Source organism: Hirsutella rhossiliensis (genome assembly GCF_020360975.1).
Source record: "Hirsutella rhossiliensis strain HR02 chromosome Unknown scaffold00003, whole genome shotgun sequence".
Taxonomy (NCBI): Eukaryota; Fungi; Ascomycota; class Sordariomycetes; order Hypocreales; family Ophiocordycipitaceae; genus Hirsutella; species Hirsutella rhossiliensis.
In genome coordinates this window covers 2,996,215-3,013,363 of record NW_025408669.1, presented here as the reverse complement: position 1 = coordinate 3,013,363, position 17,149 = coordinate 2,996,215, and the positions used below count along the sequence as shown (strand labels likewise).

Below are 17,149 nucleotides of genomic sequence, written 5' to 3'. Positions count from 1 at the left end.
TTCTTGCTTTCCCAGCCGACAGGGGCATAAGAGTTCAGAGGCGAGTCGCTCCGCGCCGCGGATGTCCCCTTCCTGCAAGGGTGAAATGAGTTCTGTTCTCGGTGTGTGGGCAGAACCGCTCGCCGCCCGGCATCTGACGTTGGTTGGCCGGCCTCGCAAAATTTTGCATGTGGGCGGTCTTCCTCTACGCATTGTGTGACAGCTTCTCGTGATATCTCTGCCGCTACCGCCGCCTACGCCGCTATGGAGTCAGTGTGTACTGCCGAGAATTTAACACTGAAAAGGACCCTGAAGACGCCTGCCACGCTACTGGCAAGGCACAAGGGTACTTACTCCCTGATAATACTTGATATGCGATAGAACGGCTACCACGTCGACCCCTTCAGGGTCGAAGACTCGGAGGATCCGCCTCGAGCCCGGGGCGAGGGTAAAGCGGACGTCGTACTCACCCGCCTGCAAGAGGTCAATGAACGCATGCAAGCAGTGATGGCTGCCTCGCAGCAACGGACAAGAGGAGGGAGCAAACGCGAAGCGACGACGTGTAATCTCTTTTCGCTGCGGTACGACAATGACTGAGCGTGCTGCCAGGCAGGCGACGCAGAGGCGGGAATGCAGGTCCGGTTTGGCCTATCAACCTCTTATTCTGCGGCGGGCAGAGAGTGGGCAACACGGCTGACGCTGAACAAAACGCAGTCGATCGCTTTCTCAATTATATGCCGCCAGCTCGATTTGATGGGACAAAATGACGGAGGCGATGTCGGCCAGCTCTGCCAGTTCGTCAGCGGCGAGGGCGGGACCGGCAAGTCGCGAATCATCGAGGCACTCGTCGAGTTGTTCAGTAGGAGGAGCCTTTCGAATCGCCGCTGATCATGGCGACGTCAGGGATTGCCGCAGTCCGGATCAACAGTATCACAATCCATTCCACATGCGGGTTCTCCAAAGACCAAGGGGCGGCCGCGAACACGGCGAGAGATCTCGACGAGGTGCGACTGCCAACCAAGCGGATCGGTTCGTCCATGGCCAGTTTCGGATGCATTGGCAGAAGAAAGACGCGCTGATTATACCATGTGCTATCTTCGTCAGAACGTGTTTCCATGTCATACCGGTGCGCTGGTCTGTGAGCGGGGAAACGTTGCAACCCCGCGGTAGAGTGATGGTGAAGTCAAGACGTTCGTGGAGGGCTGGCATGACCAGATTGCCAACTGTTGTAGAGACAAGTTGCGGGGGAACGGGTTGAGCGAGGAAACTCGGGGTGTCGCTCCTAGACCCTTCCGCTGCTGCCTGGTTGGGGGCAGCAATGCTACTCGGCGCCAGCTCACTTTCTGGCTGCAGTGAAGACGATATTGCTTATAAGAAGGGGTTGCAGTCCTTACAGCTCAGTACTACCAGCAGCGAGAAGTGAAGGTGCTGTCAGTCGCCCAAGACGAGGACTTGCAGGACTGTTGTGAAGCCAGAATCGGCCGCAGGTACGTAACGGGAACCCAGGCACCATGGGCGAAGGGTCTAGGAGCGACACCCCGCGTTTTTGTGCCCAACCTTCTCCCTGAACTTCTCTCGTGCGACAGCTGGTAATTTGACACGTTAAAAGGCTCGTACTGTACTGTATGTACATACCGGGGTTCATGCAGAAAGACTGGCATCCATCACAATGGTGGCTGCAGTTCGATGCAGGCAAACATCCGCTAATGCACAGGAGAGGATGTGACGGGGCTACGATCTGCAGCTGCAATGCCGTCCAAATGACTCACACCACCCGTGCCGGGGACAGTCAGAAGCACCCACTTGCAGCAACGCACATCCACCTTGCGGTCACCACCTCGCATTGAGAACCAACTGCAGTATTAGGAGCAACACGGAACTATGGGTGATTATGTACATGTACTCAAAAGTAGAGCTGCTGAAATGCATCTCGAAGCGGACGCTGTCTGGCAATGTAGATTCTGGCTCCTGGTCACTTTATCACCAACGACTCCGAGACCCCGCGTCGCCCAGCTTCCCTTCCTTCCGCCTCCTCTCTCCTGTTGTACTTCATAGTACCTCGATACCATCATATCTACATTGCCTCCCCCACTCTTCCCCTCTGCGTACACCGATACTGCCATCAGGTCTCGATCCGGCAGCCGCAGGAGTGGCGCCGTCAAATCCGCTGAATGCGTTGCCACCTGCTCCGCCTGAAGGTCACATCGCATCCAGAGCATGCTCCGGATCGGCCAGCCTGTCTCGTGCGTCGTCGGCGGTAACATTTTCACCTCGTCGCTGGGGCTTATTGGGCTCGTAACAACTTTGATGTCATCGCTCTGCGAGCTGCCACGCTGCAGCCACATTGTGCTTCCACTTCCAATAGCACTTGTTCTGCAAGACATTGCGCTGCAGCCAGGCCCACATCCTTTTCATGATGCACGCTCGTGCTGCAGGATGATAGTTAGGTGGACAGTGAATGCCCTACAGGGGCGGGACACCTCCGATTGGCCTTAGAGGCCGGTTGTTGGTTCTTGGTTTGTTGCAGCCCTGTAACTAGTACTGTAACGGAGTCATACGCATACACGAGGCGCATGGTTCCCTTTTCGGCGAAGACTGCGTCTACATGGGAGCATGTCGTATTTTGAACTAGAACCGGGCGACAGTCGTGAGCTATTTGGCTTCCATATCGATAAGCGAAGACGAGTAATACTGCCCCAACTGCCGCTTCGCAATAAGAGGTGGAGCGAGGAAGGGAGGCGACTTTGCCGCAGTCGCACAGCGAGCCGCATTCACGTGTTACACATCGAATGTATGTAGGGTTACTCCAGTCGATGGGAACCAACTAATCTACAGACAATGTGTTTTGGATGCTGCCTGGACCTGCAGACTGACCTGTCACTCTCAAAATCCTACGCTAGCTCTTATCGATCGCACTAAGCCTCCATAGTCAGATGACGTTCCTTCCGTCTGTCCACGCTCTGTGGCACGCTGGTGCATCCCAGTAGGTTAAAGTGGAGCCCAACAACGAACTGCGATGATGCATTAGCAGCACAGCAGACCAACAACGCAACGATAGTGCTCACCAATCACGAGTCATGAATAACCAAAGCGGCACGGGGTGCACTCTTTGTTGCCGCCGCCTTCCTCGTCCTTGACCATATTTTGCACTTATAGGGGGGGGGAATCAGGTTTCTGCATGGGACGAAATAAAGTGGAGCAGAATGTGGAGAGAGGAAGGTACGGCACGGTTAAAGCCTACGATTATATCTGCAGCCCTGAATTAAGTCACGTCAGGTTGGCGCATGGCGCTAATTACCCCGGTCAACCCGCCGACCAAGGTTCCCGTTGGGGGGCTCCAGCGCAAGCAGAGCGAATTTTCCGCCTGTTCTCGCCATCTTTGCAGCCACGTAGCGCACCCGCAACAACGTGCGCGCGGCTGCACTTCCGTAGGCAGGGGACGGCGGTCGAGGCGATTTTCATGGTATGGGTGTTCGGATTTCAGTGGCCGTTTCGAAAATTTGGCCAGAAAGTCAAAGAATTGTTTTTTGCACGTATTCGCCTTGTTCTGTGCTGAGCCAGTTAAGAAGCGGCAAATCATGGTACCCCCCTGGCGCACGAACTCCACTGATTGGCGCACTGGCGTTCCCGCTTATTGTCGTAAAGGCAGAATTTCGGTAATATAGCATGTTGTTGGAACGCGAGCAGGAAGGGCGGAGTAGGTCACCTGCCAGGTCACGTGGGGCATTCGGCTGAGATGAACCAATCAAGTATGACGAAGAAGCTCTAGGCACCGCCTCGCAGATCATAAAACGAGCGATCACCCCACAACTATTTGTTACACCTTCCTGCGATCTTCCTACACGCTCTTCATGCCTGAGGCCGTCCACCGCGATGGCCGAGCCGGTGGACTGGCTTCCGGGCTATTGGCCCTGGCTACGTTCGCCTTCCAATCCAGCATTACGCTTTACAGCACTGTCCAGAGTTTTCGAGACCATCCCAAACGTGTGCGCGATCTCATTGACGAGCTTGAAGCTTTGAGCGGAGTCTTAGGCCCACTTACGGAGACGGTCAGTGCCGTCCATACTGTCGACCTCTCAGCGCTCGATCGACCGTTGCTGCGATGCGGCCATGCCTGTGCAGAGTTCAATCAGGAACTCATGAAATGCGTGTCGCAGTCCGGGGACTCAGACGACCTTTCGGGGTGGGCTAAACTCAAGTACATGGGTGATGATATCGACGGATTTAGGCGGTTGTTATCCGGCTACAAGTCGACAATCACTATTGCCCTCACTGACGCCAATCTGTACGTTTCACGGTCTGCAAGCCACCACCCTCCATAAAATAAACCATTCAGTAACAACTCTAATATTTATGCTGTGAATGTAGCCGCGTATGCTCTGCCACCGCCGAGACCATTCGAAGCTACAAAGACCTTGTCGAGACAGCGCACAGTGACCTCCGGGCTCACCTCGAAAGTATCGACGAGAAAATAGGTGTCTTTCTCGCAGACGCCATATCGGAGACCGGCTCAGGCGCGCCAGAATTGCAAACCATGCAGGAAGAGCGATTGAGCACGCAGCGATGCCTTGAAATTTGTGACCAACTGTCGAAGCATATCGATGAATTTCAGCTGGCCACCAAACGTAGTGGAAGCTCGTCCGAAAATGAAGAGACAGCTACGTTCCCCGAAAAGGTCGTCAATGAGGGTCTGAATGGGTGCAGGAAGACCCTTGACAACACAGTCGTGAAACTGGGACAACACGAGAAGGATTTGTTCTATCGCTTGCTGGGAAAATAAAGAAAGTGCCTGCTTCTGAGGGGATACTTCCGAGATTGCGAGGCTGCGTGAAGAATGGGAAAACGCGCGCCAAAGCTTGAGCATTTGTTCTGAAGCAAACAAGCGCTTAAAGGAAAACATTAGCGTTATTGACAACTACGCTACAGGCGACGCCATGCAGTTCATGGTTTCGACTGACGGAAAGACGATTCACGGACAAAACAAGGGACTTGGATGGAGGAGCAGGCAAGTAGGGGGTCACCTTCGTGATGAAACGGTCCGGCAGATATCACGGGACATGATCACACTTAATATCCAAAGGCCCAAGGAGGAGGAATCTCAATCGCAAGACAATGCATATCCTGGACCTGATGTCGGTGCCAAAACAGAGGCCAGGTCCCAATTTGGGGCAAGGTACGGGCGAGGCTTCATGCTATCGCCCAAGTCTTCTGATACACCCAAATCTCCTGGATCTTATTCGGGAAAGTAAACTGACTTTTGCGGACGAGGTTATTGGGGCAGGCCGTGGCCAGCCACATCATTGTCGATTTGGACCACACAAGGGACTATCTCTTCTTGACAGGCGGTTGGTTGTTGGTTAGGCAGCCATGCAGCGTTACTGTTCATGGCGGCGTGCCTGTATACGTGCGTCCAGTTGTTCAATCTGCTGATACGTCTTGCTCCCTGTGCCTAGAGTGTTGCCGCTCGTTTGGGGTTCCTTTGTAGTATTAAGCTACCATCCTAAGCTGGTGTCAGAACAGCGGTTCTGCGGCTCGTCCGAATGAGGAAGGTGGCAACGATAGTGGGCACACAGAAGAGGTCAATTGGAGCTATAGGCACGGCTGTGTGTGTGTAAAGGCGATGTGTGTGATGCCCCTTCCGGCTGGGAATGTGCCCCTTTTGGGCCCGCAGAAATCTCAGCTGAATGCCCCACGTGACCTGGCAGGTGACCCATGCCGCCCTTCCTGCTGCGCCGTTCCAACAGCTGGCCATCTGTCACGGGCTGTGACCGGCATGGTCGACTAGGAAGCGTTCAAGCCACCAATGAACGGTCGACCCGTCAACAGAGGCTACTGAATACGCACTCTCGTCGACTGTGGATGTGACTGTTACGCCGTGATCACGTGGCATCTTCCCAATGACAGATTCGTGCTCGATATATATTCTTCGTGTAGCCGAAGAGTACTCGGACCCACCCTCGGCGCCTGCTTAGCGAGGGCGACCGGGCCTACCATGCCCCACCCATCGCCTGTTACACCCCCTTCACCGGTACCGCAAAAAGGTGCCTTGACCATACAAACTATATCAATTGAATTGAAGCTATTAGCCCATAATAAATTATAAAAGAAATACTACTCTGTAGTGCTTTCAATGTTTAATTGCCGTGGACCGTTGGGTTTCTGGTCTGTCTCCGCCCATGTAAGAAGGCGACGAATCAGGTGGCTTTACCCTCCCCTTCCCTCCTCCTCTTCAACCTGACCAAATGCACCTTCAATCGCATATAGCACCTCTTCATCGCCCTGTGGAAGCATATAGACATTCCTAATATATATCGGAGGTTTATGAACATATTATTAGGATTGGGGATCATTCTTTCCTTCCTTGGCCTCATGCGATGCAGCGTAGCCGCCGAGGCCTGAAATCTCTGATCCTTCAACACCAACTCTGCTCCTTGCGCTCAAACACTCTAGATATCTTTCTCAAAGTCTTCTCGAGGCTACTAGCTTCGAGATTTTTAGCCTGTGGAGTTGTCGGCTCGTGCTCCTCGTAGGTCTAGCTTGGCGTATAGCATCCAAAACCATATTTCTCTGTCTGGTTAGACCCAGTGAAAATGACGCGTGACCTTGAAGCCACGGTAGTTGAGATCTAATGTTAAGATCTCCAGCACTATACCGCCGTCGATATCTTTACTGATGATATTTATCCCTTTTGGTCCGACATCGAGCACAAGATGCCGTCACCGGCGGTAGAGTCGCTCATACTGTCGCTCATACTGCCGTTCATGGTGCCGCGCAGGATTCCGTACGCAAGGAGGATAAACGACAGGGTAATTACGAGCTCAATAAGCCACAGCAGTTGGGTGACAATGATACTGACGACGATACACGAGACCGGCTGGCCGATCCGGAGCATGCTCTGGGTGCGGAGTGACCTCGAGGCGGAGCAAGCGGTAACGCAGTCAGCGGATTTGACGGCGGTAATCCTTCGGCTACCGGACCGAGATCTGATGGTAGTGTCGGTATACGTAGAGTAGAAGAGCGAGGTGCTATCGAGAGCGGTAAGAGAACTGCATGGATTAGTGGTGGGCTTCCGTGGTGGAACTGGACGTCGTCGCGGGGACTTTAATCGCCACGATCTGCTCTGGGAGGCGATGAGGTAGCAACAAGAAGACAAGGAAGCGCAGCCGATCATCGACCTGATGAATGACTGTGGGCTCTGCAGCCTGCCGCGAGGCACCAAGACGTGGCAGGGCCAAGACTCGGAAAGCACGATTGATCTAGTGCTTGCGTCGGCCGAACCGAACCGGCAGACGAGATGGTGACATGCAATATACACCCCATGGAGCACGGATCGGACCATACAGTTCTTGATGAGGGTGACGAACCGTATGTTCACGGAGCGTCCCCTGTCGCAGGTCGAGGTCGTCGCTCATCTTCTAGGATATCCAGCCGAATTTTCCAATGGCAGCGCCTGGGCGTACCTAAACACATACCGGTACTAGCTGTACTGGCACGTCTTTCGACGATTGCGGCATCTGCGACAAGTAGCGCATGGGTCACAGATGATCCCCTGGATGAGTCGGTCGTCGTCGAAGAAGCAGGCCCCAGGATCTCCGCGTCGAGGCATATCAGCACCGTGGAGATCTCCTGCGAGGCCTATGCCTGTACGACTACGTATCGCTGGTCAGACTCAAACGCAACAGCAACGACGGGAGCTGTGGGGCTAGGGGGGAGGTGCCTTTCGATGATGGGCGGGCACCAGGAAGACGCTGGGTTCAGGTGCTCAGGCGGCCGGGAAAGCAGGCCACCGTTTGCCTTGACGGCTACCTGAGCAAGACTTTGCCCACGACGAGGACTCGTGTCATCGGAGGTTTGCGCGGAACCCGATTCGCCGGAGGATATGGGAGACGCTAATTTTTTTCCACCTTTGAAAGGGCAACCGTGCAGCACTTTGTGCTATTTGTACCATGGGAGTTTTTCATGTGCGAAGAAATGGGCGACATCAACAGCATCTGGGCGCGGGCGCAAGAGGCGCTGGCTCCGAGAATATCATGTCTCGACGACATCGTGCCGATATCGTGCGGCTGGTTCGACGATCAGCCGAAGACGCAAAACGCGACGCTAAGCAATGGGCATCCTCATCCGGAGATGCCTATCCGACGGTCGCACACGTGGAAGGGCGGGACGGACGAGGCGGGCGCAGAATCAACAGCGACGTATCAGTCCAAACAGCATCGGAAACGCAACGCAGCTGATCGACGTCGTCCGAGGTGCACTGGACTCGAATCAGGTGACGGCCAAGTCGCCGGAGCAATGGCGATGATGCAACAGCTCTATCGGTTCCATCGATCAGCGCTTTCCTCGACGGCCGAGCTGCAGGCCGCCGTGGTACAGTACTCGAACAAGGGGCGAGACGGATAAGCATGTAGGGGCGGGGATTTTCCGGGGGCGCACTGCCACCGCAGGATCAGGTCAGGGCCACCAAGTCGCAGCAGATGAGTGCCTCGAAAGAGAGGATGATCCAAGGCATACAAAGTATAACCGTGGTCCGAGAAAGCGACTGCCGTGCTGCGTTGCGGAGGGTCATGGTCGGCTTAGCTGGCTTCGAGGTCGATGTCGAAATGGCGATGGCCGACTTCGACGAGACCGCAGACGACGTAGAGGCGGGAATGCAGGCTTGGCGGGCAGAGAGTTGGCAACACGGCCGACGCTGAACAAAACGCAGTCGATCGCTTTCCCAATCATATGCTGCCAGCTCGATTTGATGCGACAAAACGACGGAGGCGAAGTCGGCCAACTCTGCCAGTTCGTCGGTGGCGAGGGCAGGACTGGCAAGTCGCGAATCATCGAGGCATTCGTCGAGTTGTTCAGTAGGAGGAGCCTGTCGAATCGCCTGCTGATCACGGCGACATCAGGGACTGCCGCAGCGCTCATCAACAGTATCACGATCCACTTCCACCTGCGGGTTCTCCAAAGACTAAGGGGCGGCCGCGAACACGGCCAGAGATCTTGTCGAGGTGTGACTGCCAACCAAGCGGACCGGCTCGTCCATGGCCAGTCTCGGATGGATTGGCGGGAGAAAGACGCACTGGTCATACCATGCGCCATCTTCGTCAGAACATATTTCCATGTTATACTGGGACGCTGATCTATGAGCGGAGAATTGTTGCAACGCCGTGGTAGAGTGATGGTGAAGTCAAGAGGTTGGCGGAGGACTGGCATGACTAGATCACCAACTGTTGTAGAGGCGAGTGGCGGGGAACGGGTTGGTCGAGGAAACTCGGGGTGTCGCTCCTAGACCCTTCCGCTGCTGCCTGGTGCTCGGCGCTAGCTCACTTTCTGGCTGCAGTGAAGACGATTTTGCTTACCAAGAAGGGGTTGCAGTCCTTACAGCTCAGTACTACCAAGCAGCCAGAAGCTAGGATGCTGTCAATCGCCCAAGACGAGGACTTGCTGCACTGTTGTGAAGCCAGAATCGGCCGCAGGTACGGTAACGGGAATCCAGGCACCCATGATGAGCGGAAGGGTCTAGGAGCGACACCCCGCGTTTTCTGTACCCAGCCTTCTCCCCGAACTTCTCTTTGCGACAGCTGGTAATTTTGTCCTACAGTACCAATCATCCGCCAACCACTCACTTGAGTTCACCATTATTCCGCCATAGGATAGAGCCGCTACTAGATGTCCAAAGGCACATGTTCAAAGGCTCATACCGGCGGCACAATCACAACCGCGGCCAGCCAAGTCCCTGCGAGCAGAGTCCCCTGCCTGGCCGACCCTGCCAGAAGTATCGCTTCCCAGAAAATGAGGCAATGACAACGACAATAACGACGACTTCGAAAGCGGTGTCGATACTCAGGCTGACAACCCGAGGGCACGACCCCATCTAAGCTTGAAAGCTCTCACAGGACGACAGCCTCGCACAAACCAGCAAGCGTCAGGCAGTTGTATTCACCGGCGAACGACGATGACACCTCGCGCGAGCCCAGCTGCGTTTCCACTACAAGCGGAGACATGGGAGGCGTTACAATGACTGCCTGGCGGGGCTATAGAGCTTTCCAACCGATCAGGGGAGCAATATTTGCCTTTACAAGTTCCATTATACGTGCTATCTCGCACTGAATGATCGCCTCTTCATTACGCCTGTTGGCCCTAACGGGGCAAGTATCTCTCGATACTGGCATGGGTGCAGAGGAGCACGCAGGCCATTGGACCATAGACCGGCCGCCACGTCTGGGAAACGACTTCATCCACTGATCCATCATCAGTCAGATTGATACCGCTTCACAAAGCCGCAGACGCTTCTGATTGGAGCACATTGTCACCTCATCGTACATATCTCGGCCCGGAGGCTTGCTAGGCGGAGCCTACGGCGGTATGGCGGCGAGCCAGTCGTGGACAGCAGTCAGTGCGGCGGGTGGAGGGCTGCCAGCTCAAAGGTCTGCACGGCGATGAATTGCGACGTGACGGCGTGGTCTAGAGCTAGCCTCTAGATGGTAGCCAGATACGCCGGACGGAGAATGGCTTGGGCTTCTGGATTTGCGTCTCGTATCACACCGTTTCCGGGGCTGCCCACAGCGACTCGCATACCCGCAGGAGAACGAAAATAGGCGGAGGTGCCCCCTAACCACATACATGGCGAAGTTCCATTGCGCCGACATCACAGGAACGACATCCGTGTAGGAGAAGATCACGAGATGTCCTTACGCGAGGGTTTGCCTATAAAGACCATACATTCCGACTCCATGTGTCTTCGTCTCCTCATCCTACCTCTACAGTCTACACTATCCTCGTCACGTATTTCCATCCTTCTCCACACTCTCCCCGTCCACAGCGCCATGGCAAGTAAAGAAGCAAATAGCGACAAACTCACCGGCTGGTCAGCCCGGGGCGGAGAGGGTCAATCCGGGCCGAAATATATTCGCGAATACAATGTCGACGACTCCAGTTGTGATCCCGTTTTCGAAGGTCACATCGAATTGGAAGAACTTACCTATGTGAACGAGGCACTTAAATCCTGCCACATGCCAGCAGACAGTGGAATCGATCATGTCGGCTGTAATGAAACTGCCGCTGCGAGCACTACTTGTACATGTGGCAGCCTCTTTGCTGTGACGGACCGCAAGATCAGAGACCTTTGCTACAACGAGCACTGCGAAATTCGAAATCAGCTGGCCGACATCAGCTCTCGTCTCGGCGCCTTAGAAGCTCAACTTGCCAATACCAAACCCGTCTGTCAGGAGTGCCACAGCACCAAGGATCGCAAACGGCATGCCAAACAGGACCCGCAGCAGCAGCGAGACCAGCCACCTCATGGGCCCGCAGAGCAGGCGCTGGATGACGAACCACGCGCGCGTCGCCGAAGCGGTGGAAGGCATCGGAAGACTTGCCCAGAGGGGGCGAGCGGAGCCGCGAAAACAGTGAACAAAGTCAAGCTCTCACGAGTCTGGCTCGGAAATAACCAAGGGAGTGCCCGCCATGAGTATACGTTGAAAGGCCCAAGAGAGCATGGTGGAGGGGCCGGAGGGCTCTGGAGGTCTGAAACAATCGGGGCCGATACCACGCTGGAAGGAGTACATTTTGCGCTGATGACGGACGTTCTTTTTCTTGAAGTCGAGATTAACGGCGGCAGCCACTTTCCCATAACGCTGCAATGGAATGACGAGACCGAAGCCTTCGAGGGCAGGATATGCTGAGGAAATGAATCTCCTCATCGGTTACGACGAGATGTTTGAGATGCTCTGCAACCCCTATCAGGCGTGTAGGGATTGGCGGGTTTGTCAAGTATGAGTACAACGGATCACAATAGTCTGCTAGAGCCTAGTCGTACTGTACGGTTTGCAACGAGACGCAGCATTTGTTGCAGATACGAGTGGGATACTACTTTCTGGAAATAGCGCTGGGGCAGAGATCAAGTGACAATATACATGCGCCGGTTGCCGTGAAGCCGTTTTGGGTTGGCACAGGATGCCAAGGAGGTCGCATTCGAGCGTCCAGCCGTGAACATGTTTTGCCATTCATGGCTATTGCCAGTGTGTCCATCAATCAAGTAACTTGACTTGGTTGCTTGAAGTTGGTTGATTACATAACAGTCAATCACGAGTAACGATCTCTCCGACCAAGCAAAAGTAAAGCTTTCTGCATTACTCGGGTTTACTCCGAGTTACCGGTACCTGACTAGCGTTGATTTCAGGCAATTTCGTGATACCCATGTCATGAAAGTGGACGAACCCTTTCCTCTCGCCGATTGAGCTTGGTGATTACAGTTACTTTCTTCGTGCCTGATTCATCAACATCCTGCAGAAACTGTTCAACGCTGAGGAAGCCAGCAATGCCCTCTCACTCAGCTTTCGATCCTTGCAATCATCTCGGGCACGTCACGCCTCCCAAGACGCCTTCCCAGTCGGTCCCCGACGAGCCAAGCATCTCCCATGAAAGGGACTTGCCAAAGGCATCGCAATGCGTTTTCCCCTATATCTTGGGAGAAGATTCGTTACGACAGAAAACCGTTGGCCACCATACGATATCGTCAGCCTCACAAGCGCGCAATGAACTCGAAGGCGCAACCATCGATAATCTACAAACACGGTGCGCAACTCACGACAGACGGCGACAACAAGTACTGGCTCTGCAAATATTGCCATGTAAGCGGACGTCACGACACAGCGCTCTTTGCCAGCGAGAGTACGACGAGCATCATCTATCACCTTAGGCACCACCACAAACTTGCCGAGTTCGGTTACAAAGTGGCAGGGTCCGACCCCCTTCAGCATCTCTCAAGGAGCCACCAAGGCCGCGTCGTACTTGGGGAGCCGACGCATGGTGTTCAATGACCTCCAGTTTCGAAGTCATTTTGCCGACTGGGTCATTGATCTTGATTTGACTTTCCGCCAAGCGACTCACCGACGAACAAATGAAATATTTGCATTGTGCCTGGAAGACATCGACAAAGTTTTGCCGAAAAGCCCGTCAGCGCTGAGCAGTTGGGTCAGCGAAAAATGGTTCGGTGACAACGGCAGGCGCGCCTGGCTGAAAGAACAGCTCCGCCTGTCCAAAAGCAAGATCCACGTCTCGACAGATGCTTGGACATCTGAAGAAGGTACCAACTATTTGGCTATAGTTTCTCACTTTCTAGACGCTGCATACAAGCTGCAAACGGCTTTGCTGGATTTGCCAGTTTTGAAGGGCCCCCACACTGGCGAGAATATCGCCAAAGTCCTTGCAGCGGTCATGGGGTCATACGAGATCGGTCAGAACGTTGGTTTCTTCATGATGGACAACGCAAGTAGTAACGACACTTGCATTCGAGAGCTGGCGAAGCGCTATCCTGTCATCAAGCCTCAGAGTCGCCTGCGCTGCGTCGGCCATATGCTCAACCTAATCGTCAAAGCCCTTCTCTTTGGGCAGGGTGTCGGCAAGTTGGAGAAACAGCTTTGCGGCGCGTCTGAAGTGGAGCGTTTTGAAATCTGGAGAAAGCATAGCTTCGTCGGTAAACTTCACAATTTCTGTGTTTGGGTAAACAGAAGTGACCAAAGGCGGGAGCAGCTGAAACGGTATATTTTGCAGGCTTACGAGGAAGGCAGCATTGAACTGCTCTACACTAGAGTCCTGGTCGACGGCGGAATCCGCTGGAACTCTGCATATGCAATGATTCAGAGGGCGGTCAAGCTCCGTCATGCGATTGATCTGTTCTTCCTCAACTATTGCTACGGTGGCGTAGGGTACGACATTTCGCAAGACGTACTAACCCCACAAGATTGGATTGACTTGCACCATTTTCTCGACATCTTGAAGCCTTTCAAAGATCTGACAAAACGCATGGAGGGCCGAGCCAACAAAGCTGGCCTGGAAGGATCACATGGCTCCCTTCATGAAACAATTGAATCATTCGATGTCCTCTTCAAAAAGCTCCAAGAGGCCGGAAGATTTGCCGATGACCATCCCGACGTGGTTTCAACGTATTATTCCCACGCAATCGATGCTGCTCGCATCAAGCTAGAAGAGTACTTCGGCCTTACCGATGCCACCCCAGCTTATCGGTGCGCTGTCGCATTGCATCCGGCGAATAAGTTTGCTTACTTCGAACTTGGTGGAGTCACAACAAGCAGTGGATCAGTGAGGCAAAGAGCGTGGTTCAAGAAGTTTTCGCAGAATACGAAGACGCATACATGGAAGCGGACGCTGCGGACCATGAGGAGGCTTCGTCGCTGGCCCTAGGAGAAGTCGTCGCTGATAAGGCTGGCGATGATCTCGTCGCCCTTGACCCACTCCAGGAAGCTCGCAAACGCCGACAGATGCTGGCTGAGCTTGCGGCGTCCGGCAAGGGAAGGAGGAAAGAGCGAGACTAACTTCTGAGCTCGACGAGTTTATGGCTAGGAATAACAAGGCTGATTCGGAAGTCGAAGATCCCTTGCAATGGTGGATCTGTCATGCGGCAGACTACCCAGTTCTGTCGCAAATGGCTTTCGACTTGTTCACTTGTCCAGCAATGAGTGCTGAATGTGAGCGGGTTTTCTCTCAGACCAAAAGGTCATCACGGATGAGCGGAATCGCCTCAGCTCCAACACCGTGGCAGCTATCGAATGCCAAAAGCACCTACTTCGATCTGGCATGCTATCGTAGTCATGCTCGAGGAGCACTTTTTTTCCCCTCGTCCCAAGGTCACAGGCGGACAAGATATAGAGATCACTCAAGCAAATCGGCTCCCGGAGTCAAGTAATGTCAACCAACCAAGTAAAGCACAGCCATTTCTTCGAGTAAACCAAGTCGAGTAAACGGATCCTTCAACCAAGTCAAGTAAGGGTGTCATTTTCTGCTTTACTTGGTTGATGGACACACTGGCTTCGGCTACGCAGATGACATAGCTACCCTGATCCGGGGCCGATCTCTGCAGGAGACAGCCGCCGGGGCCACGCGCGCAGCGGGTGAGCTTGTCTAGTGGAGCGCTGACAACGGCGTGGTGTTCGATCCGGACAAGACAGAAATCATCCATTTCACGAGACCTGGATATGAGGAGGCGCTGCCGCTGGTCTGGCACGGGCCCGTAGAAAAGAAGCCTCAACGTGACCTGCGCTGGCTCGGCGTCTGGTATGACGGAAAGCTCTCGTTCCGGACGCATGTGGAGAAGTGGGCTGCGAAGGCGAAAAGGGTCATGGAGTTCCTCCAAAGCCCTTCGAACACCCGGCGTGGAATCCCTCTCTGGTCGGCACGACATGCGGTCACGGCCTGCGTCCTCCCGATCCTCCTTTACGGAGCCCACGTGAGGCATCCGGGGGCGCTCCGGCCTTTGTGGAGATCGTCCCGCCTGGTTCCGCTGCGAATTACCTGCTTGAACAATAGGATCCAGCAGACCCTAAAACGTGGCGATGCGTGCTATCGCCCGGCTATAACCAACCAGTATTGCAAACATTTGTACCTCAGTAGCCGTGGACGCAGGTCTCACAGAGGCTACTTTCTTCTTTCGAGGTGGATGCCGATGTCAGCAGCCCTTCCCTTGTGAGAGGCTTCTCTCTGCGAGCTTCGCCACCCCCCAATACTTCCCATGTCAGGACGAGGGAAGAGAAATCAACAGGCAGAATCCTGCGTCAAGCTCGCCTCCTGACTCCCACTGCAGGGGAGCTGCGGGCCAGTCTGCATGATTCGGACGGTCCGCCCAGTCACGCTAGAGATTCGTCCCGGTGCCTATTTGGAAGTCGGCTGCTGGTGGATTTGGAGAAATGGCGGATGTGATCGGCGCGTAGATGCAGAAGCTGGAGGTGTCCTGGTCAGGGATACACGGACCATCTGATGCAAGGTATGGTTGAAGACTTGAGCTGACTATTAGACGTTGGCCCTGAGGGGTGGCTCACGGGCATCGGCCAAGCCAACAGCGGACCACAGCCCCGAAAGAGGAGAAATCTGCATAAGTCAACCCGGCTGAAAGATGCCACAAGGTGGCCAAACTTGCACTGCGGAAGACTTGCGGGATAATTTGCTGGAGCTCACATCAAGGGGTACTACCCCCTGGGGCCAAGTCTATACAAAGGCACTCACCACCCTCTTCAGGATCGCTTGAATCATCATCCATTATTTTACCACCTTAAGTCTGTTCCTACCTGTATAAATTCCCATTCATTTCATAACCTGGTGCAGTTCTTCATTGCCTGAATATTGACACTTCGCTTGTGCAAGTGAACGACAACCATTTTCAACATGCCTTTTCCATTCAAACTCCTCTGCGACCTCCTCAATGAACTCAACTGCAACAGTAAGTGGTCAATCAAGGCCGACAAGCGCCAGAGGCACGACTCGCGCGTCGTTCTTGCTTGGTTCAACAAGCATGACGGAATTATACCACGTCGAGGACCCGGTGCTGTCGCATTCTTGTCTTGTCTCTTTCCCCACCGCAGACCAGATCGAGTATTCGGTCTGAGGGAGAAGCAGCTTGAGCCCATTATACAACGTGCACAAGGTCTTGGATCATCTCGGATGGAAGAACTGCAAAGATGGAAGACCACCGACGGCCCAGACTTTGCATCCTGTGTCGAACACGTGATGTCGGCCACTGACTGCGAGTCCCGCATTGGGTCGGGGGTCACTTTGGAGGAGCTTGATGAGGTGTTAGACCAAGTTTCGGCTTCGTCGCCTTTCTCGTCATCAAGCCTTCGTGAAGGGGTTCGAGATAAGCACGATCCATCACTTCGAGCAGCTTGCCTCCTTTCGACTTTCTTCAGGCAACTGCACAGTTCCGAGGCTAAATGGCTGGTTCGCATGATACTGAAGAACTACAGCCCTGTTGAGATTCCAGAAAGATTGGCAATGGGCGGATTTCATTTCCTATTGCCCCATGTCCTTCAGTACCAGTCCACCATCCCAGCAGCTCTGCAGTTCCTGCAGCGGCCGACTATTGAGCACATGCCTTTCCAGCCGACGACCGATGTTTTCGAGAGATTAGGAGACGTCGCGAGCCAAGAACTCGAGCCAAAAATCGGGGTAATGATTGGGAGAGGGATTTATGCAAAAGCGAGGAGCATTAACCATTGCTGCCAATTGGCTGGCTCGAGACGGATGACTGTTGAGCGGAAATATGATGGGGAGTACTGCCAAGTTCACATCGGTAGGAGCAATTCGGGTACTAGCATCAAAATATTCTCCAAGAGTGGACGAGATTCAACCAACGACCGGACGGGGATTCACCACGCCATACGGCACAGCC

General features: G+C 54.1%; 4 protein-coding genes across 4 annotated transcripts; all 4 read left to right on the top strand.

Moving 5' to 3' along the window:
- Window positions 1-3,830: 3,830 nt before the first annotated feature.
- On the top strand, window positions 3,831-4,759 carry HRG_03350 (uncharacterized protein; the record flags this gene model as incomplete). The annotated part of the gene is made up of 2 exons (XM_044861821.1): window positions 3,831-4,264; window positions 4,348-4,759. 2 exons carry the CDS (start codon window positions 3,831-3,833, stop codon window positions 4,757-4,759), a joined length of 846 nt encoding a protein of 281 aa, XP_044722847.1.
- A 2,587-nt stretch (window positions 4,760-7,346) lies between these two features.
- HRG_03349 (uncharacterized protein) lies at window positions 7,347-8,379 on the top strand (the record flags this gene model as incomplete). Its single annotated transcript, XM_044861820.1, has 4 exons — window positions 7,347-7,453; window positions 7,507-7,622; window positions 7,795-7,828; window positions 7,893-8,379. The coding sequence occupies 4 exons, from the start codon at window positions 7,347-7,349 to the stop codon at window positions 8,377-8,379; spliced, it is 744 nt and encodes a 247-aa protein (XP_044722846.1).
- A 2,414-nt stretch (window positions 8,380-10,793) lies between these two features.
- Window positions 10,794-11,651, top strand: HRG_03348 (uncharacterized protein; the record flags this gene model as incomplete). Its single annotated transcript, XM_044861819.1, has 1 exon — window positions 10,794-11,651. One exon carries the CDS (start codon window positions 10,794-10,796, stop codon window positions 11,649-11,651), a length of 858 nt encoding a protein of 285 aa, XP_044722845.1.
- A 1,534-nt stretch (window positions 11,652-13,185) lies between these two features.
- Window positions 13,186-14,303, top strand: HRG_03347 (transposase-like protein; the record flags this gene model as incomplete). The annotated part of the gene is made up of 3 exons (XM_044861818.1): window positions 13,186-13,440; window positions 13,612-13,994; window positions 14,072-14,303. The coding sequence occupies 3 exons, from the start codon at window positions 13,186-13,188 to the stop codon at window positions 14,301-14,303; spliced, it is 870 nt and encodes a 289-aa protein (XP_044722844.1).
- Between the last annotated feature and the right edge of the window lie 2,846 nt (window positions 14,304-17,149).